The sequence below is a fragment of the Petromyzon marinus genome, chromosome 71, assembly GCF_048934315.1.
Source record: "Petromyzon marinus isolate PM22_M1 ecotype Great Lakes invasive population chromosome 71, UKy_Petmar_22M1.pri1.0, whole genome shotgun sequence".
NCBI lineage: Eukaryota > Metazoa > Chordata > Hyperoartia > Petromyzontiformes > Petromyzontidae > Petromyzon > Petromyzon marinus.
Window position 1 is genome coordinate 6,898,503 of NC_133737.1, and position 23,126 is coordinate 6,921,628.

At 51.9% G+C, this 23,126-nt stretch overlaps 1 protein-coding gene across 1 annotated transcript in view; it reads right to left on the reverse strand.

The window, feature by feature from the left end:
• Positions 1-8,961, reverse strand: part of LOC116958091 (uncharacterized) — a 118,905-nt gene extending 109,944 nt beyond the window's left edge. The window contains exons 1-4 of the mRNA XM_076055367.1: positions 8,814-8,961; positions 6,348-6,422; positions 3,659-3,775; positions 328-570 (exon numbers count right to left, since the gene is read on the reverse strand). Of these exons, the coding sequence (XP_075911482.1) occupies positions 328-570; positions 3,659-3,769 (354 nt within the window). The 5' untranslated portion in view covers positions 3,770-3,775; positions 6,348-6,422; positions 8,814-8,961. The remainder of the gene's footprint in view (positions 1-327; positions 571-3,658; positions 3,776-6,347; positions 6,423-8,813) is intronic.
• Between the last annotated feature and the right edge of the window lie 14,165 nt (positions 8,962-23,126).

Below are 23,126 nucleotides of genomic sequence, written 5' to 3' on the forward strand. Positions count from 1 at the left end.
TTCCCCTAATGATGGTAATACACACACTCACCCACATACCCACTCACCAATCACTCACTCACCCACTCACCAATCACTCACTCACCCACTCGCTCACCCGCTCACTCACTCACCACTCACCCACTCACTCACCACTCACCCACTCACTCACCACTCAACACTAACTCACCACTCACTCACTACTCACTCACCCACCCACCCACTCACCAATCACTCACTCACCCACCCACCCACCCACACACCCACCCACTCACTCACTCACCCACCCACTCACACACCCACCCACACACCCACCCCACCCACCCCGCTCACCCCACACCCACTCACCCCATGCCCTCCAACGTTGGAAGCCAAACCACCACCACCACCGTTCCTCTGCTCACCACCGCCACCGCCACCACCGCCGGCGACAGCGCCGGGGCGGTCAGGCAACACGGCCGTTGCCCTGCCGGGCCGGCTGGGGTCACGGTAGGAGGTGCGGCCCTTGCTGAGGACACGGAGGACCGTGCGGTCCTTGACGCTCAGCTCCAACTGTTCACGCACCGTGAGAGGTGCAAGCCCATGGGCACCCTGGTGGGGGAGGGGTGGGGGTGTGGGTGGGGGTGTGGGAGGGGTGGGTTGTGGGTGGGGGGTGGGGAGAGAGATTGGGGAGAGGTTAGAGAGAGGTTAGGGAGAGATTAGAGAGAGATTAGGGAGAGATTAGGGAGATGGCAGAGATTAGGGAGAGATTAGAGAGAGATGGGAGAGATAAGGGAGAAATTAGAGAGGGATTAGAGAGAGATGGGAGAGATAAGGGAGAGATTAGAGAGAGATTAGAGAGATGGGAAAGATTAGGGAGAGATTGGGGAGAGATTGGGGAGAGATTGGGGAGAGATTAGGGAGAGATTGGGGAGAGATTAGGGAGAGATTAGGGAGAGATTGGGGAGAGATTAGGGAGAGATTAGAGAGAGATTGGGGAGAGGTTAGGGAGAGATTAGAGAGAGATTAGGGAGATTGGAGAGATTAGGGAGAGATGGGAGAGATAAGGGAGAGATTAGAGAGATGGGAGAGATTAGGGAGAGATTAGGGAGAGATTAGGGAGATGGGAGAGAGATTAGGGAGAGATGGGAGAGATAAGGGAGAGATTAGAGAGGGATTAGAGAGATGGGAGAGATTAGGGAGAGATTAGTGAGAGATTAGGGAGAGATGGGAGAGATTAGAGAGAGATTAGAGAGATTGGGGGAGAGATAAGGGAGAGATTAGAGAGATTGGGGAGAGATTAGGGAGAGATTGGAGAGAGATTAGAGAGATGGGAGAGATTAGGGAGAGATTGGAGAGAGATTAGAGAGATGGGAGAGATTAGGGAGATGGGAGAGAGATTAGGGAGAGATTATGGAGAGATTAGAGAGAGATGGGAGAGATAAGGGAGAGGGATTAGAGAGATGGGAGAGATTAGGGAGAGATTACTGAGAGATTAGGGAGATTGGAGAGATTAGGGAGAGAAAAAGGGAGATATTAGAGAGAGATTGGAGAGATTAGGGAGAGATAAGGGAGAGATTAGAGAGAGATTAGAGAGATGGGAGAGATTAGGGAGAGATTAGTGAGAGATTAGGGAGATGGGAGAGAGATTAGAGAGAGGTTAGGGAGATTAGAGAGATTGGGGAGAGATTAGGGAGAGATTGGGGAGAGATTGGGGAGAGATTGGAGAGAGATTAGGGAGATTAGGGAGATTGGGGATAGATTAGAGAGAGATTAGGGAGAGATTAGGGAGAGATTAGGGAGAGATTAGGGAGAGATTAGGGAGATGGGAGAGAGATTAGAGAGATTAGGGAGAGGTTAGGGAGATTAGAGAGATTGGGGAGAGATTGGGGAGAGATTGGGGAGAGATTGGGAGAGATTGGAGAGAGATAAGAAAGAGTTTAGGGAGAGATTAGGGAGAGATTAGAGGAGATTAGGAGAGAGATAAGGAGAGAGAGATTAGGAGAGATTAGGAGAGTTGAGGAGAGATAGGAGATTTGGTTATGAGGGAGGAGTTGGTTGGTGAGATTAGAGAGATTAGGGAGTGATTAGGGAGAGATTAGAGAGAGATTGGAGAGATAGAAAGAGAGATTAGAGAGAGATTAGGGAGAGATTAGGGAGAGATTAGAGAGAGATTAGAAAGAGAATATAGATCACTCAATCATCATCACCACCCCCACCCACCCACTCACTCACTCACCCACCCACCCACCTCACCCACTCCACACACCCCCACCCACCCCACTCACTCACCACCCACTCACCCACTCACCCACTCACTCACCCACCCACCCACCCACTCCTCACCCACCACTCACCCACCCCACCCACTCACCCACTCACCCACCCACCACCCACCACTCACTCACCCACCCACTCACACACCACCACACCCACCCACTCACCCCACTCACTCACTCACTCACCCACCCACTCACCCACCCACTAACCCACCCACCCACTCACCCACCCACCACCCACCCCCCACTCACTCACTCACCCACTCACTCACCCACTCAACCACCCACCCACTCACTCACCCACTCACTCACTCACCCACTCACTCACCCACTCACTCACCCACCCACCCACTCACCAACCCACCCACCCACTCACCCACCCACCCACCCACTCACTCACCCACTCACTCACTCACCCACCCACTCACCCACCCACTCACCCACCCACCCACTTACTCACCCACCAACTCACCCACTCACCCACCCACTCACCCACCCACCCACTCACCCACCCACTCACCCACTCACCCATACACTCACTCACTCATCCACTCACCCACTCACCCACTCACCCCTCACTCACTCACTCACCCACCCACTCACTCACCAACTCACTCACTCACCCACTCACTCACCCACTCACTCACCCACTCACCCACTAACCCACCCACCCACTCACCCACCCACCCACTCACCCACTCACCCACCCACTCACCCACCAACCCACCCACTCACTCACTCACCCACTCACCCATCCACTCACTCACCCACCCACTCACCCACCCACTCACCCACCCACTCACTCACCCACTCACCCACCCACTCACCCACCTACCAACCCACTCACCCATCCACTCACTCACTCACCCACTCACTCACTCACCCACCCACCCACTCACCAACTCACTCACTCACCCACTCACTCACCCACTCACCCACCCACCCACTCACCCACTCACCACTCACTCACCCACTCACTCACTCACTCACCCACCCACTCACTCACCCACCCACCCACTCACTCACCCATCCACTCACTCACTCACCCACTCACTCACTCACGCACTCACTCACTCACTCACCCACCCACTCACTCACTCACCCACTCACTCACCCACCCACTCACTCACCCACCCACCAACCCACCCACTCACCCACCCACCCACTCACCCACCCACCCACCCACTCACCCACTCATTCACTCACTCACCCACTCACCCACTCACTCACCCACCCACTCACTCACCCACTCACTCACCCACCCACCCACTCACTCACCCACCCACTCACTCACTCACCCACTCACTCACTCACCCACCCACCCACTCACCCACCAACCCACTCACCCACTCACCCACCCACCCACTCACCCACTCACCCACTCACTCACCCACTCACCCACCCACTCACCCACCCCTCACCTGCACGGCATGACAGATACGCTCCTCCGATGGACGTTGTTTCTGCCTTTTGACCTTTCGGATGGCGTCCAGAATCCATGCCGTGTACAGTGGGTTAGCCAGCTTCACCATGGCTACCTGGTTGCCATGGAGACAGAGGTTACCGTGGGGTTGCTATGGAGACAGAGGTCACCGTGCAGATACGGGGGGTTACCATGGAGATAGGCGTTGCCACGGAGATACGAGAGGTTACCAGACACACACACACAAACACACACACACACAGATTCAGACTGACACACAGACAACAACAACCGCCATTCGCCACCAAGTGGCGGTGACGTCACCACGACGCTTGTGCCAGGCTATGGGCACCCTGAGGCCACGTGAAGTGTCGAACGCCCGCTGGCAGGAGGTCACGGGGCAGACCCAGGTGCCACGGGTCGACTGACTGAGATGACTGGCTGATGCACCACCTGTGCCCCCTACTGTGCCAACCTGCTGTGCTTTAGCCACCCGGCGCTCCGCTCGTTGTTGTGAGCGTCGCTCCTCCACCCTCCGTTGTTGTTGGAGGGCGACTGCCTCCAACTGCCCTGTAGCGTCCTTCACGAGCCTCCTCCACAGAGGCCGATCTTGACACCGCTGGTACCAGTCATCGGCAAGTCCACTCAGCTCCACGTCCTCCTGTACCACATCACTCCATCTCTTCTCTAGCCCGTGCCGCGCCCGCTTAGCCCCCTCGATCCGGCCGAACAAAAGCTGTTTCGGCATGCGGTGGCTGGGCATGCGGGCTACATGACCCAGCCATCGCAGCCTTGCCCGCCGGAGGAGCTCACCGATGGGACCTTGCCCAGATCTTTCAAGGATTTGTGAGCTCCTCATACGATCCAGCCTGGTTAACTCCAGGATGGATCGTAGGCAGGCCAGCCTAAATGTTTCTAACCGGCAAAGATGTTCCATTAGGGGGGTCCACGTTTCGCAAGCGTAGAGAAGGGAGGGAATGACCGTGGCCGGGAAGACCTGAAGCTTAGTGCGGAGCGACAGACCAGGTAGCTTCCACACAGCGTTACGCAACCGATGAAAAGATATTGCCGCTCGACTGATTCGGAGTGAGACCTCTGCTGTTAAACTGGAGCCGGTCATGAGCACACTGCCCAGGTATGGGAAACTCTCCACTCTCTCCACAACTGCCCCATCACCGATTGGGAGTTGTGGGGGGTGGAGTGTCCGATGGTACCAAATACCCAGGCAGGAGCTTAGTTTTGGTGGGGCTGATGGTAAGGCCCCATCTCTTAGTGGCACGCTCCAGTCTCAGCAGCAGCGTCTCCAACTCCTCCTCTGACTGAGCAGCTATTACCAAATCATCAGCATAGATAACGTGGTTGAGCAATAGGGAGCCGTCCCTTGACCGCACCCGGGCATCGATCAGCCTCCCACTGCACCTGTACCAGATGGAGATTCCTCCGGTACAGCTATTGAAGGCTTCACAAACTAAGTGGTCAAAATAGATGTTAAGTGATGTGGGAGCCAGAGGACATCCCTGTCGCACCCCACACACACTCACACACACACATACAAATACAAAGATCCCCCGTATAGCCTTAACAGACTGTAGGGGCAAGTGCTGTTAGCGAGCACCAGCTATTAAGGCCGGAACGGTACACGAGGGGGTGGGTGGCCAGCACCACGCCCGACCGCCTTTGTCTCCCCAGTAGCGATGTTTACTACACACCGCACAGCACCAGGCTACTCATTTGAGAGGAGGCCCGGGACCGGTTCAGATAATCGTCACCGGTGTTGACCGTGAGCGGGAATCGAACCCGGGTCGCCAGGTTCATAGCGCAGCGTAGCGCTAACCGCTGCTACACTACCGCAGACACACACACAAACACACACACACACATACACACAGATACACACACAGACACACACACACACACATACACACAGATACACACAGATACACACAGACTCGCACACACATACACACAGATACACACACAGACACACACATACACACAGATACACACACAGATACACACACAGACACACACACAGATACACACACAGATACACACACACACACACACAGACACACACACATACACACAGATACACACACAGACACACACACAGATACACACACAAACACTCATACAGATACACACACAGACACACACACATACACACACAGATACACACACAGACACTCACACAGATACACACACAGACACACACACAGACACACACACAGACACACACACAGACTCGCACACAAACACACACAGACACTCACACATACAGACACACACACAGACTCGCACACAAACACATGCAGATACACACACAAACACTCACACAGATACACACAGACACACATACAGACACACACACAGACTCGCACACAAACACACACACACAGATACACACACACACATATACACACACAGACACTCACACAGATACACATACAGATACACACACAGACTCGCACACAAACACACACACACAGACACACACAGATACACACACAGACACACACAGATACACACACAGACACTCACACAGACACTCACACAGACACTCACACAAACACACAGATACACACACAGACACACACAGACTCTCACACACAGACACACACACACACAGATACACACAGACTCTCACACACAGACACACACACAGACACACACACACACAGACTCACCTGAATCAATTAAAAAAGCCTTCCGTAGAAGGTATGTAGTTTGTCGTCCAGAATTGTGACAGGCTTAGGCCTAGCCTGAGAAGAGAAGGGAGAGAGAGGGATGAAGATCTATACACCGTCTCTCTCTGTGTGTCTGTGTGTGTGTGTCTCTGTGTGTCTCTGTGTGTGTGTCTCTGTGTGTCTCTCTCTATGTGTCTCTCTGTGTGTCTCTCTCTCTGTGTATCTCCCCACCATCACTACAACCACCGCCACAACCAGCACAACTTCCACCACCACAACAACCACCAGAACAACAACACCACAACAATCACCTCCACAACCACCACAACAACTACCACAACAATCACCACTACAACTACCACAACAACTACCACAACAACCACCACAACAACCACCACAACAACCACGACAACCACCACAACCACCACCACAACCACCACCACAACCACCACCACAACAACCACCACCACAACAACCACCACAACAACCACGACAACAAGCACAACAACAAGCACAACAACACCACAACAACAACCACCACCTCCACAACCACCAACACAACAACCACCACCTCCACAACCACAAAAACCACCACAACAACGAATACAACAACACCACCTCCACAACCACCACAACAACCACCACGACAACAACAACCACCACAACTACAACAACCACCACCTCCACAACAACCACCACCTCCACAACAACCACCACCTCCACAACCACCACCACCTCCACAACCACCACAACCACCACCTCCACAACAACAACCACCACAACAACCACCACAACCACAACCTCCACAACAACCATCACCACAACAACCATCACCACAACAACCACAACAACAACCACCACCTCCACAACAACCACCACAGCAACCACCACCTCCACCACAGCAACCACAACAACCTCCACAACAACCACGACAACAACAACCACCACAACTACAACAACAACCACCACCACAACAACCACCACCTCCACAACAACCATCACCACAACAACCATCACCACCACAACTACAACAACAATCACCACCACAACAACCACCACAGCAACCACCACCTCCACCACAACAACCACCACCTCCACAACAACCATCACCACAACAACCATCACCACAACAACCACCACCTCCACAACCACCACAACAACCACCACAACAACAACCACCATCACCACAACAACCACAACAACAACCACCACCTCCACAACAACCACCACCACAGCAACCACCACAGCAACCACCACAACAACCACCACAACCACAACCATCACAACAACCACCACAACAACCATCACCACAACAACCACCACCACAACCACCACAGCAACCACCACCACAACCACCACCACAACCACCACAGCAACCACCACCACAGCAACCACCACAACAACCACCACCTCCACAACAACCATCACCACAACAACCACAACAACAACCACCACCACCACAACAACCACCACAGCAACCACCACCTCCACCACAGCAACCACCACCTCCACAACAACCATCACCACAACAACCACCACCTCCACAACCACCACCTCCACAACCACCACATCCACAACCACCACCACAACAACCACCTCCACAATAACCACAACAACCACCACAACAAGCACAACCACAACAACAACTACCACAACAACAACAACCATCACCAAAACAACCACAACAACTACCACAACGACAACAACAACCACCACAACAACAACAACCACTACAAACAACGACCACCACAACAACTACCACAACAACAACCACCACAACCACAACAACAACCACCACCTCCACAACAACCATCACAACAACCATCACCACAACAACCACCACCACAACAACCACCACCACAACAACCATCACCACAACAACCACAACAACAACCACCACCTCCACAACAACCACCACAGCAACCACCACCTCCACCACAGCAACCACCACCTCCACAATAACCACCACAACAACCACCTCCACAACAACCACCACAACAAGCACAACCACAACTACTACCACAACAACAACAACCATCACCACAACAACCACAACAACAACTACCACAACAACAACAACCACCACTACAAACAACGACCACCACAACAACAACCACAACAACAACCACCACAACTACCACAACCACAACAACAACCACTACCACAACCACCACAACAACAACCACTACAACAACCACCACAACAGCAACCACCACCAAACTCACCCCCCTCCTCACCCTCCCCTCGGGGTGTGCAGGCCCGAGCCACGGCCTCGCCTCGCTCGGCGCCCCCGACGAGACCCCGAGGCCCCGCGGCCCCCAAGCCCAGGCGAGACCGAGGCTTCGGCCTACAAACCCCCTTCACCCCCACACCCCCCCTCACACCTCACTGCAAAAAAAACCCCGTCCTGTTCTCAGCGTCTCTGCCCGCCCGCCCGGGTGAGGGGAGTTCGTGTGGGTTTCTCACCACGACGAAGAAGAAGAAGACGACGAGGAGGTAGGAAGAAGGGGAAGGGGAGGATCTCCGAGCGGATTCTCCCCCCTCAACCTCAGCCGAAGCCTCCACGCGCCGCCATCTTCTCTCCTTTTAGCGCGCGAGCGAATTGGTGGCGGTGGTGGGGGGGGAGGGGCGTTGGGGTGCGTGATGACGTACGGACAAGGGGGGGAGGGGTGGAAGCGTGCGTGATGAGGTCATCGAGTAGGAAGAGATAGGTGCGTGATGACGTCGGTGGGATGTGGAGGGAGAGAGGCTAACGATGCGTGATTACGTCAAGAAAGGAGAGAGTGGGGGAGGGGTTTCTTCTCTGGGTGGGGGGGTGACGGTGTGCGTAAAGACGTGGGCACGGGTGGGGGAGGCGTGCGTGATGACGTCATCGCGTAGGAAGAGATAGGTGCGTGATGACGTCGGTAGGATGTGGAGGAGAGAGGGTCACGATGCGTGATTACGTCACGAAAGGAGAGTGCGGGGGAGGGGTTTCTTCTCGTGGGGGGTGTGCGTAAAGACGTTGGCACGGGTGAGGAAGCGTGCGTGATGACGTCATCGCGTAGGAAGAGATAGGTGCGTGATGACGTCCGTGGGATGTGGAGGAGAGAGGCTAACGATGCGTGATTACGTCACGAAAGGAGAGTGGGGGAGGGGTTTCTTCTCGGGAGGGGGGGTGTCCGTAAAGACGTAGCCACAGGTGAGGGGGAGGCGTGCGTGATGACGTCATCGCGTAGGAAGAGATAGGTGCGTGATGACGTCCGTGGGATGTGGAGGGAGAGAGGGTCACTATGCGTGGTTACGTCACGAAAGGAGAGTGTGGGGGGGGTTTCTTCTCGGGAGGGGGGGGGTAAAGACGTAGGCACGGGTGGGGGGGGGAGGCGTGCGTGATGACGTCATCGCGTAGGAAGAGATAGGTGCGTGATGACGTCCGTAGGGGGGGAGGTAGAGCCTAACGATGCGTGATGACGTCACGAATAAAGAGGGGGGGTTTCGATAGTCTCCGGTGAAAGGGGGAGTGCGTGATGACGTCGGCAGAAGGGTGAAGCGCGCGCGATGACGTCATTGTGTTGGAAGCGATACGTGCGCGATGACGTACTGAGGGGGGGAGAGAGAGAGCCGAACGATACGTGATGACGTCAAAGAAAGGCGAGAGGGGGTTTCGTCTCCGAAGGAGCGGTGTGCGTGATGACGTAAGCACGGCGGAAGTGTACGTGATGACGTAATTGTATTGGAAGGGAAAGGCGCGCAATGACGTCGGTGGGGAGCAACAGAGCTGAAGACGATGCGTGATGACGTCACGAGCGGAGTTACCAGTGGGACAGGTGTGCGTGATGACGTCGATACGGATATAGGGGGGAACAAGCGTGCGTCATGACGTCACGTATTAGAAGAGATACGTGCGAAATGACGTCGTCTACAAGGAACGGATCAAAAAGCGTTGGTGCGTGATGACGTCACAAGAGGAGAAATGAGAGCGGGTGACGTGCGTGATGACGTCGACACGGTGGGCGGGGGGAATAAGCGTGCGTAATGACGTCTACGCAACGGAAGGGACTCGTGCGTGATGACGTCATTGGGGAGTGAGCACTTTGGTTATGCGGGAGTGCGTGGGAACGTCGCCATTGACGTGATGACGTCATCGCGTCTGAGGCACGTGCATTGGTTACGTCACTGAGACGGGGGGTAGGGGTTGTTCTCGATGACATCGCCGCGTCGAAAAAGAGATGCGTACGCGGTGACGTCATTTAACTGAAGCAGTTGCGGGCGTTATGACGTCACCGCGTGCGTGTGAGTGGTGGTGCAGTGGTTAGCGCACTGTGTGTTTGTGGGGAGTGGTGGTGCAGTGGTTAGCGCACTGTGTGTGTGAGTGGGGAGTGGTGGTGCAGTGGTTAGCGCACTGTGTGCGTGTGGGGAGTGGTGGTGCAGTGGTTAGCGCACTGTGTGTGTGTGTGGGGAGTGGTGGTGCAGTGGTTAGCGCACTGTGTGTGTGTGTGTGGGGAGTGGTGGTGCAGTGGTTAGCGCACAGTGTGTGTGTGGGGAGTGGTGGTGCAGTGGTTAGCGCACTGTGTGTGTGTGGGGGGAGTGGTGGTGCAGTGGTTAGCGCACTGTTTGTGTGTGAGTGGGGAGTGGTGGTGCAGTGGTTAGCGCACTGTGTTTGTGTGGGGAGTGGTGGTGCAGTGGTTAGCGCACTGTGTGTGGGGAGTGGTGGTGCAGTGGTTAGCGCACTGTGTGTGTAGGGAGTGGTGGTGCAGTGGTTAGCGCACTGTGTGTGTGAGTGGGGAGTGGTGGTGCAGTGGTTAGTGCACTGTGTGTGTGTGGGGAGTGGTGGTGCAGTGGTTAGCGCACTGTGTGTTTGTGGGGAGTGGTGGTGCAGTTGTTAGCGCACTGTGTGTGTGGGGAGTGGGGGTGCAGTGGTTAGCGCACTGTGTGTGAGTGGGGAGTGGTGGTGCAGTGGTTAGCGCACTATGTGTAGGGAGTGGTGGTGCAGTGGTTAGCGCACTGTGTGTGTGAGTGGGGAGTGGTGGTGCAGTGGTTAGCGCACTATGTGTAGGGAGTGGTGGTGCAGTGGTTAGCGCACTGTGTGTGTGTGGGGAGTGGTGGTGCAGTGGTTAGCGCACTATGTGTAGGGAGTGGTGGTGCAGTGGTTAGCGCACTGTGTGTGTGAGTGGGGAGTGGTGGTGCAGTGGTTAGTGCACTGTGTGTGTGTGGGGAGTGGTGGTGCAGTGGTTAGCGCACTGTGTGTGTGAGTGGGGAGTGGTGGTGCAGTGGTTAGCGCACTATGTGTAGGGAGTGGTGGTGCAGTGGTTAGCGCACTGTGTGTGTGAGTGGGGAGTGGTGGTGCAGTGGTTAGTGCACTGTGTGTGTGTGGGGAGTGGTGGTGCAGTGGTTAGCGCACTGTGTGTTTGTGGGGAGTGGTGGTGCAGTGGTTAGCGCACTGTGTGTGTGGGGAGTGGGGGTGCAGTGGTTAGCGCACTGTGTGTGAGTGGGGAGTGGTGGTGCAGTGGTTAGCGCACTATGTGTAGGGAGTGGTGGTGCAGTGGTTAGCGCACTGTGTGTGTGAGTGGGGAGTGGTGGTGCAGTGGTTAGCGCACTGTGTGTGTGTGGGGGGAGTGGTGGTGCAGTGGTTAGCGCACTGTGTGTGTGAGTGGGGAGTGGTGGTGCAGTGGTTAGCGCACTGTGTGTGTTTGTGGGGAGTGGTGGTGCAGTGGTTAGCGCACTGTGTGTGTGGCGGGAGTGGTGGTGCAGTGGTTAGCGCACTGTGTGTGTGAGTGGGGAGTGGTGGTGCAGTGGTTAGTGCACTGTGTGTGTGTGGGGAGTGGTGGTGCAGTGGTTAGCGCACTGTGTGTTTGTGGGGAGTGGTGGTGCAGTGGTTAGCGCACTGTGTGTGAGTGGGGAGTGGTGGTGCAGTGGTTAGCGCACTGTGTGTAGGGAGTGGTGGTGCAGTGGTTAGCGCACTGTGTGTGTGAGTGGGGAGTGGTGGTGCAGTGGTTAGCGCACTGTGTGTGTGTGTGGGGAGTGGTGGTGCAGTGGTTAGCGCACTGTGTGTGTGTGGGGAGTGATGGTGCAGTGGTTAGCGCACTGTGTGTGTGTGGGGGAGTGGTGGTGCAGTGGTTAGCGCACTGTGTGTGTGAGTGGGGAGTGGTGGTGCAGTGGTTAGCGCACTGTGTGTGTGGGGAGTGGTGGTGCAGTGGTTAGCGCACTGTGTGTGAGTGGGGAGTGGTGGTGCAGTGGTTAGCGCACTGTGTGTGTGTGGGGAGTGGTGGTGCAGTGGTTAGCGCACTGTGTGAGTGGGGAGTGGTGGTGCAGTGGTTAGCGCACTGTGTGAGTGGGGAGTGGTGGTGCAGTGGTTAGCGCACTGTGTGTGTGTGTGGGGGGTGGTGGTGCAGTGGTTAGCGCACTGTGTGTGTGAGTGGGGAGTGGTGGTGCATTGGTTAGCGCACTGTGTGTAGGGAGTGGTGGTGCAGTGGTTAGCGCACTGTGTGTGTGTGGGGAGTGGTGGTGCAGTGTTAGCGCACTGTGTGTGTGGTGGGAGTGGTGGTGCAGTGGTTAGCGCACTGTGTGTGTGAATGGGGAGTGGTGGTGCAGTGGTTAGCGCACTGTGTGTGTGTGGGGAGTGGTGGTGCAGTGGTTAGCGCACTGTGTGTAGGGAGTGGTGGTGCAGTGGTTAGCGCACTGTGTGTGTGGGGAGTGGTGGTGCAGTGGTTAGCGCACTGTGTGTGTGAATGGGGAGTGGTGGTGCAGTGGTTAGCGCACTGTGTGTGTTTGTGGGGAGTGGTGGTGCAGTGGTTAGCGCACTGTGTGTTTGTGGGGAGTGGTGGTGCAGTGGTTAGCGCACTGTGTGTGTTTGTGGGGAGTGGTGGTGCAGTGGTTAGCGCACTGTGTGTGTGGCGGGAGTGGTGGTGCAGTGGTTAGCGCACTGTGTGTGTGTGGGGGGAGCGGTGGTGCAGTGGCTAGCGCACTGTGTGTGTGTGTGGAGTGGTGGTGCAGTGGTTAGCTCACTGTGTGTGTGGGGAGTGGTGGTGCAGTGGTTAGCGCACTGTGTGCGTGTGGGGAGTGGTGGTGCAGTGGTTAGCGCACTGTGTGTGTGTGTGGGGACTGGTGGTGCAGTGGTTAGCGCACTGTGTGCGTGTGGGGAGTGGTGGTGCAGTGGTTAGCGCACTGTGTGTGTATAGATGGGGAGTGGTGGTGCAGTGGTTAGCGCACTGTGTGTGAGTGGGGAGTGGTGGTGCAGTGGTTAGCGCACTGTGTGTGTGTGGGGAGTGGTGGTGCAGTGGTTAGCGCACTGTGTGTGGGGAGTGGTGGTGCAGTGGTTAGCGCAGTGTGTGTGTGTGGGGAGTGGTGGTGCAGTGGTTAGCGCACTGTGTGTGGTAAGCATCTCCACTGGGGGAGAGACAAAGGCGGCCGGGCGTGGTGGTGCTGGCCACCCACCCCCTCGTGTACCGTTCCGGCCTTCATAGCTGGTGCTCGCTAACAGCACTTGCCCCTACAGTCTGTTAAGGCTATACGGAGGAGCTTTGTCTTTGTGTGGGTGGTGAGTGGGTGGGTGGGTTGGATAGTGGGGGGGGGGATGAGTGAGTGGGTGAAGGAGTTGGTGGGTGGCTGAGTGATTGGGTGGGTGAGGGAGTGGGTGGGTGGGTGAGTGGGCGATTGGGTGAGGGAGTGGGTGGGTGAGTGGGTGGGCGATTGGGTGGGCGATTGAGTGGGTGGGTGAGTGGGTGGGTGAGTGGGTGGGTGGGTGGGTGAGTGGGTGGGTGGGTGAGTGGGTGGGTGAGTGGGTGGGTGATTGGGTGAGGGAGTGGGTGGGTGAGGGAGTGGGTGGGTGGGCGATTGGGTGAGGGAGTGGGTGGGTGAGTGGGTGGGCGATTGGGTGGGTGGGTGGGTGAGTGGGTGAGTGAGTGGGTGGGTGAATGGGTGAGGGAGTGGGTGGGTGAGGGAGTGGGTGGGTGGGCGATTGGGTGAGGGAGTGGGTGGGTGAGTGGGTGGGCGATTGAGTGGGTGGGTGGGTGAGTGGGTGGGTGAGTGGGTGGGCGGGTGGGTGGGTGAGTGGGTGGGCGATTGGGTGAGGGAGTGGGTGAGTGAGTGGGTGGGCGATTGGGTGGGCGATTGAGTGGGGTGGGTGAGTGGGTGGGTGAGTGGGTGGGTGGGTGAGTGGGTGGGTGAGTGGGTGGGTGATTGGGTGAGGGAGTGGGTGGGTGAAGGAGTGGGTGAGTTGGTGGGTGAGTGGGTGGGTTTGTGAGTGGATGTGAGTGGGTTACAGGGTGAGTGGGTGGGTGGGTGACAGGGTGAGTGGGTGGGGTGCTCGCTAACAGCACTTGCCCCTACAGTCTGTTAAGAGGCTACACGGGAAATCTTTACTTTGTGTTTGCGTTGCGTTAAACATCATCAGAGAAGCATTTATCTTTATATTTTATTTCCATCTTAGAATGTTGAGTTTTACTTTATGTACAGGAAGTCACCCACCCACCACCCACTCACCCACCCACTCACCCACCCACTCATCCACCCACTCACCCACCCACCCACCCACTCACCCACCCACTCACCCACTCACTCACTCACCCACCCACTCACCCACCCACTCACTCACCCACTCACTCACTCACCCACCCACTCACTCACTCACCCACTCACTCACTCACCCACTCACCCACTCACTCACCCACCCATCCACTCACAAAAGGTGTTCCACAGGGTTCCATCCTCGGCCCCCTCTTGTTCTCTCTTTATGTCAATGACTTGGGCACTGACCCGGATCATTCCAGGGTAAATCTTTTTTGCAGATGACACCATGCTGATTACTGCTGGCCGCTCTCCGGATGACGGTGATTGCTAAGCTCCAGGGCGATTTCAACAAACTACAACATCAGCTAGTTGCTCTTAAAACTCGTCCTGAACACTTCCAAAACCAAGGTGCTATGCTTCTCACCGGGACTAAAGCAGGAAGTTAAATTCCCCCCCCCCCACCCAATTACATTCCTTAAATAATAATCAAATAGAGCAAGCCGAGATCTACAAGTATCGTGTGGTCATCCCTGGATTCGAACACCGAATTTTGAAGATCACGTCGATTGCATTGGTAAAAAGACGCGGGTAAAAATTGGGTTTGCCGTATCGACACAAGCACTGCTTTGCTTCCCCCCAATGTTCCGTTCGGAATTGATGAAAGCTACCGTACTGCCTCTACTTGACTCCTGTGACATCTTCATCAGGCGGAGGGACCAGACTGTCCAGAGGATGGCGTCGGGAGTGAAGAAAGCCAAGCGCCGGTCGCCTCCTTTTAAGCTGCGAGGGGGTAAACGGCAAACGCCTTGACAAAGGAAATGAGCATGAAGCGTACCACTACTGACGAAGCTTGGAAATTAGCACAAGATGATAATGCACCACCCTGGGAGTTTGGAGTGCCACTACTAGAATAAATAAATATATACCGTACCGTTGAAAATGAGTTTAACGTTTGCTCCGGTTTAGAACACCTCTCCAATGGTTGCTTAATTTGAAACCGTCCTCTCGGTGGGAAATTGTGTCCCGCGTTTGTAAATCTTCAGTTGCCCCGTGGACACCGTCTGCTGGACAGTTTGGTCCCTTCACCCGACGGGGGGGCCACTTGTGCTACGGCCGAAAAACGTCGCGATTTTCCCCGTTCTAATTGTTTCTTACCCCACGTGACCTTACCGACCAGAGCCAGGGAGCGCTGCGACGCCGTGGAAAAAACCAGCGCCAGGCACTGTGCTTTAAGGAGCTTGACTCCCAATCTATCGCCGAGGTCCTACGGTTTGCATTGGACTGCCCACACAGGGCCCGCCACCGCGATCCCCACACCGGGTCAAGCTGTCGGCACCCCTCCGTGTTCGACGGCCTGTGCACCGGACCTTGCTTGCTCACCACGCGCTCGCAAAGCAACACTCCGCAGGGCCACCTGCCGCTGGATCCGCCCCCTCTCCCGTTTCGAAGAAACGAAATCTGACCTCGGGGGGGGGTTGCCCTCGGCTCATTTGACCAGCTTCGCATTCCCCCTTATTGCCGTAAACAAAAAAATTTAAACAGAAAAAACGGAGGAAGGGCCTTCGCTAGCGCTGCTCCCACCCCCACCCACACCCACCCCCCAGGGGTGGGGGGCCGGGAATGCTATCCGCCGACAGACTGCAACTCGAACCGCTACCAATGAGGCCCGTCTCTCAAAACTGCTCTCGAGAATTCAACTCCTGGGGGGGGGGTCTTTCGGCAAAGTCACCGCCTCGTCGAAAGGAGAAAAAATAATAAAGTAATCACAACAACAGGCTACAGATCCTCACGACGTTTCGGCCACGGCACAAGGAGCCCTTCCTAGATTTGAAAGCTTTCGTGACTGCAAGGATCCCATACACTCTTGGGGTTCTAATTCGGGAAAAGTCACGTTTAAAAAAAAAAAACCCACAAAAAATACAAATAACACAATAAAATTCTCACGACGTTTCGGCCACAACACAAGCGGCCTTCCTCAAGTGAAGAGACGGGACTGTCCGGAAAGACGGCGCTTGGGCAGCGTCTTAAAAGCTGGGTGGGAGGAGCAGAGCGGAGCGCCTTGACAAAGGAGTTTACATATCAGCAGAATAACTTGGCATTGAAGTAGCCGTGTTAATGCGTTGGATTAGCAGGGTGTTAAAGTCATAAATTAGCGTGTAACTGGTCACGGAAGTAGCTACGTTAAAGTCAGAGTTTACATATCAACAGGAGAATTTGGCATTGAAGTAGCCGTGTTAATGTGATAGATTAGCAGGGTGTTAAAGTCATAAATTAGCGTGTAACTGGTCACGGAAGTAGCTACGTTAAAGTCAGAGTTTACATATCAGCAGAATAACTTGGCATTGAAGTAGCCGTGTTAATGTGATAGATTAGCAGGGTGTTAAAGTCATAAATTAGCATGTAACTGGTCACGGAAGTAGCTACGTTAAAGTCAGAGTTTACATATCAACAGGAGAATTTGGCATTGAAGTAGCCGTGTTAATGTGATAGATTAGCAGGGTGTTAAAGTCATAAATTAGCGTGTAACTGGTCACGGAAGTAGCTATGTTAAAGTCAGAGTTTACATATCAACAGGAGAATTTAGCATTGAAGTAGCCGTGTTAATGCGTTGGATTAGCAGGGTGTTAAAGTCATAAATTATCGTGTAACTGGTCACGGAAGTAGCTACGTTAAAGCCAGAGTTTACATATCAACAGGAGAATTTAGCATTGAAGTAGCCGTGTTAATGTGTTGGATTAGCAGCGTGTTAAAGTCATAAATTAGCATGTAACTGGGAGATTAGCATGATGTTGGTGTAAGGGATTAGCATGTAACTGGTCAAGGAAGTAGCTACGTTAAAGTCAGAGTTTACATATCAACAGGAGAATTTGGCATTGAAGTAGCCGTGTTAATGTGTTGGATTAGCAGGGTGTTAAAGTCATAAATTAGCATGTAACTGGGAGATTAGCATGATGTTAACGTGAGGGATTAGCATGTAACTGCTCACGGAAGTAGCTATGTTAAAGTCAGAGTTTACATATCAACAGAATAATTTGGCATTAAAGTAGCCGTGTTAATGTGTTGGATTAGCAGCGTGTTAAAGTCATAAATTAGCATGTAACTGGGAGATTAGCATGATGTTAACGTGAGGAATTAGCATGTAACTGGTCAAGGAAGTAGCTATGTTAAAGTCAGAGTTTACATATCAGCAGAATAACTTGGCATTGAAGCAGCCGTGTTAATGCGTTGGGATTAGCAGGGTGTTAAAGTCATAAATTAGCGTGTAACTGGTCACGGAAGTAGCTATGTTAAAGTCAGAGTTTACATATCAGCAGAATAACTTGGCATTGAAGTAGCCGTGTTAATGCGTTGGGATTAGCAGGGTGTTAAAGTCATAAATTAGCATGTAACTGGGAGATTAGCATGATGTTAACGTGAGGAATTAGCATGTAACTGGTCACGGAAGTTAAAGTCAGAGTTTACATATCAGCAGAATAACTTGGCATTGAAGTAGCCGTGTTAATGTGATAGATTAGCAGGGTGTTAAAGTCATAAATTAGCGTGTAACTGGTCACGGAAGTAGCTACGTTAAAGCCAGAGTTTAGATAACAACAGGAGAATTTAGCATTGCAGTAGCCGTGTTAATGTGTTAAGATTAGCAGGGTGTTAAAGTCATAAATTAGCATGTAACTGGGAGATTAGCATGATGTTAACGTGAGGAATTAGCATGTAACTACTCACGGAAGTAGCTATGTTAAAGTCAGAGTTTACATATCAGCAGAATAACTTCGCATTGAAGTAGCCGTTTTAATGTGTTTAGATTAGCAGGGTGTTAAAGTCATAAATTAGCGTGTAACTGGTCACGGAAGTAGCTACGTTAAAGTCAGAGTTTACATATCAACAGGAGAATTTAGCATTGAAGTAGCCGTGTTAATGTGTTGGATTAGCAGGGTGTTAAAAGTCATAAATTAGCGTGCAACTGGGAGATTAGCACGATGTTAACCGTGAGGAATTAGCATGTAACTGGTCACGGAAGTTAAAGTCAGAGTTTACATATCAACAGAATAACTTGGCATTGAAGTAGCCGTGTTAATGCGTTGGATTAGCAGGGTGTTAAAGTCATAAATTATCGTGTAACTGGTCACGGAAGTAGCTACGTTAAAGCCAGAGTTTACATATCAACAGGAGAATTTGGCATTGAAGTAGCCGTGTTAATGTGTTAGATTAGCAGGGTGTTAAAGTCATAAATTAGCGTGTAACTGGTCACGGAAGTAGCTACGTTAAAGTCAGAGTTTACATATCAACAGGAGAATTTAGCATTGAAGCAGCCGTGTTAATGTGTTGGATTAGCAGCGTGTTAAAAGTCATAAATTAGCGTGCAACTGGGAGATTAGCATGATGTTAACGTGAGGAATTAGCATGTAACTGGTCACGGAAGTTAAAGTCAGAGTTTACATATCAACAGAATAATTTGGCATTAAAGTAGCTGTGTTAATGTGTTGGATTAGCAGGGTGTTAAAGTCATAAATTAGCATGTAACTGGGAGATTAGCATGATGTTAGTGTGAGGGATTAGCATGTGACTGGTCAAGGAAGTAGCTATGTTAAAGTCAAGAGTTTACATATCAACAGGATAATTTGGCATTAAAGTAGCCGTGTTAATGTGTTGGATTAGCAGGGTGTTAAAGTCATAAATTAGCATGTAACTGGTCACGGAAGTAGCTATGTTAAAGTCAGAGTTTACATATCAGCAGAATAACTTGGCATTGAAGTAGCCGTGTTAATGCGTTGGATTAGCAGGGTGTTAAAGTCATTAATTATCGTGTAACTGGTCACGGAAGTAGCTACGTTAAAGCCAGAGTTTACATATCAACAGGAGAATTTAGCATTGAAGTAGTCGTGTTAATGTGTTGGATTAGCAGGGTGTTAAAAGTCATAAATTAGCGTGCAACTGGGAGATTAGCACGATGTTAACGTGAGGAATTAGCATGTAACTGCTCACGGAAGTTAAAGTCAGAGTTTACATATCAACAGAATAATTTGGCATTAAAGTAGCCGTGTTAATGTGTTGGATTAGCAGGGTGTTAAAGTCATAAATTAGCATGTAACTGGGAGATTAGCACGACGTTAGTGTGAGTTATTAGCATGTAACTGGTCACGGAAGTAGCTATGTTAAAGTCAGAGTTTACATATCAGCAGAATAACTTGGCATTGAAGTAGCCGTGTTAATGTGTTTAGATTAGCAGGGTGTTAAAAGTTATAAATTAGCGTGTAACTGGTCACAAAAGTAGCTATGTTAAAGTCCGAGTTTACATATCAACAGGAGAATTTAGCATTGAAGTAGCCGTGTTAATGTGTTGGATTAGCAGCGTGTTAAAGTCATAAATTATCGTGTAACTGGGAGATTAGCATGATGTTAACGTGAGGAATTAGCATGTAACTGCTCACGGAAGTAGCTATGTTAAAGTCAGAGTTTACATATCAGCAGAATAACTTGGCATTGAAGTAGCCGTGTTAATGTGTTTAGATTAGCAGGGTGTTAAAGTCATAAATTAGCGTGCAACTGGGAGATTAGCACGATGTTGGCGTGAGGGATTAGCACCAAGGGAGGACGTTCAGCTTTGTTCGGACGGACGAGTCCATCCATGTAACGGAACTGAGAAGTGGGGGGGAGAGGAGTTTGCATATAAATTAGCGTGCAACTGGAGAGATTCGCACGACGTTGGTTACGAGAGATTAGCGCCAGGGAGCTGTACGCCCCTAGCTGCCGCTGCTAATTCAGCGGCCTAAAATAAAACTTGTTTTCGCTCCGGACGACGCCGATCTTAAAGGCGCGCTTGAGACATGTTGATACCCCCCCCCCCACCCCGACCGAGGCTGATCACTGTCACAACGCTGTGGGTGATCACGATAGAGTTTCCTCCGATACCAAGGTTCTCTGCAAAAACCCACGGGTTTTTTTGTTATCAGAGATTTGTCCACGAGGCAATTCAAGATTCACAAACGCAGGACACAATTTCTCACCGAGAGGATGGTTTCAAATTAAGCAATCATTGGAGAGGTGTTCTAAACCGAACCAAACATTAAACTAATTTTCAACGGTACGGTATATATTTATTCTAGTAGTGGCACTCCAAACTCCCAGGGTGGTGTATTATCATCTTGTGCTAATTTCCAAGCTTCGTCAGTAGTGGTACGTTTCATGCTAATTTCCTTTGTCAAGGCGTTTGGCGTTTACCCCCTCACAGCTTAAAAGGAGGCGACCGGCGCTTGGCTTTCTTCACTCCCAACGCTGTCTGGTCCCTTCACCTGATGAAGATGTCACAGGAGTCAAGTAGAGGCAGTACGGTAGCTTTTATCAATTCCGAACGGAACATTGGGTGGAAGCAAAGCAGTGCTTGTGTCGATACGGCAAACCCAATTTTTACCCGCGTCTTTTTACCAATGCAATCAACGTGATCGTCAAAATTCAGGGTTCGAATCCAGGGATGACCACAAGATACTTGTAGATCTTGGCTTGCTCTATTTGACAGTCCGGTCCCTTCACCTGATGAAGGCCGCTTGTGTCGTGGCTGAAACGTCTCGTGATTTTCGCTGTTTCAAATTAAGCAATGAATCATTGCAGTCACGAAAGCTTTAAATCGAAATTTAACCGCCTCTACGGGGAGGGATTCCACACATCCTTAAGATCATTCAACAGACTTCGGGATTAGAAGGCTCAACTAAATCGAGTCTCTCACCTTTCTGAAGAGATGCCGCGACTCTAAGCTTAAGAGGCCGTATCTGAACGTGGCTCTTTCACTCCAGCGCTGTCGTACCAGACAGTCTCGCCCCCTTCACCTGATGAAGGCCGCTTGTGTTGTGGCCGAAACGTCGTGAGAATATTAGTGTTATTTTATTTTATCAATTTATTATTTTATTATCATTCTACGTGACTTTACCGAAAGAACCAAAGAAGATCAAATTAAGCAATCATTGGTAAAGGTGTTCTAAATCGAACCAAACATGAAACTAATTTTCAATGATACAGTATATATTTATTCAAGTAGCGGCATCGCAAACTTTGACAGCAGCTTATTTCCCTTCACACCAACATTATTTAAACTCCCCCCCGCCCACCACCACCACCACCACCACCCCCCACACCGTGCCGGTCCAGTACATCATTTTCATGCCAATTCCTTGGTCAAGGCACCTCGATTCCTCTCGCGCAGCTTAAACGCCCGAGCGTGGCTCCGGTTCACTCCAGCGCTGTCCCTCCGGACAGCCCGGTGTCCCGTCGCCCGACGAAGGCCCCTTGTGTCGTGGCCGAGAATTTTCTGTTTTTATTTTATCTTCACCTCCGCGACTTTACCGAATAGAACCCAAAGAGCTCGGCTCCCGTTGTTGCATGCGGAGTGGCTCGGACGGCCAGCTGCGCCTCCAGGCTTTGGCGTTAGACGTTGTTCATGCGCAGTTTTGGCCGTTTACGAATTGGGGGTCACAGTCCCTGGTGATGATCGTTCCATCGCAATTCACGGCTTCACTTTTTGGTGATCTCGAAAGCGTTTTTTTTTTTTAGTTGTGTCTGGCCGTGTTTTTCGCTTGCTGCAGTGCGGAGCTAGACTGATGGCCTTAATCTAAGTTGTGTCTTGTGGTTGTTGTAAGTACGGAGTTAGACTGATGGCCTTAATCTAAGTTGTCTTGTGGTTGTTGTTGTAGTAAGTACGGAGTTAGACTGATGGCCTTAATCTAAGTTGTCTTGTGGTTGTTGTTGTAAGTACGGAGTTAGACTGATGGCCTTAATCTAAGTTGTCTTGTGGTTGTTGTAAGTACGGAGTTAGACTGATGGCCTTAATCTAAGTTGTGTCTTGTGGTTGTTGTTGTAGTACGGAGTTAGACTGATGGCCTTAATCTAAAGTTGTCTTGTGGTTGTTGTTGTAGTAAGTACGGAGTTAGACTGATGGCCTTAATCTAAGTTGTCTTGTGGTTGTTGTGGTTGTTGTAGTAACGGAGTTAGACTGATGGCCTTAATCTTAGTTGTCTTGTGGTTGTGGTTGTAAGTACGGAGTTAGACTGATGGCCTTAATCTTAGTTGTCTTGTGGTTGTTGTTGTAAGTACGGAGTTAGACTGATGGCCTTAATCTAAGTTGTCTTGTGGTTGTTGTTGTAGTACGGAGTTAGACTGATAGCCTTAATCTAAGTTGTGTCTTGTGGTTGTTGTTTTAAGTACGGAGTTAGACTGATGGCCTTAATCTAAGTTGTGTCTTGTGGTTGTTGTTGTAGTAACGGAGTTAGACCGATGGCCTTAATCTAAGTTGTCTTGTGGTTGTTG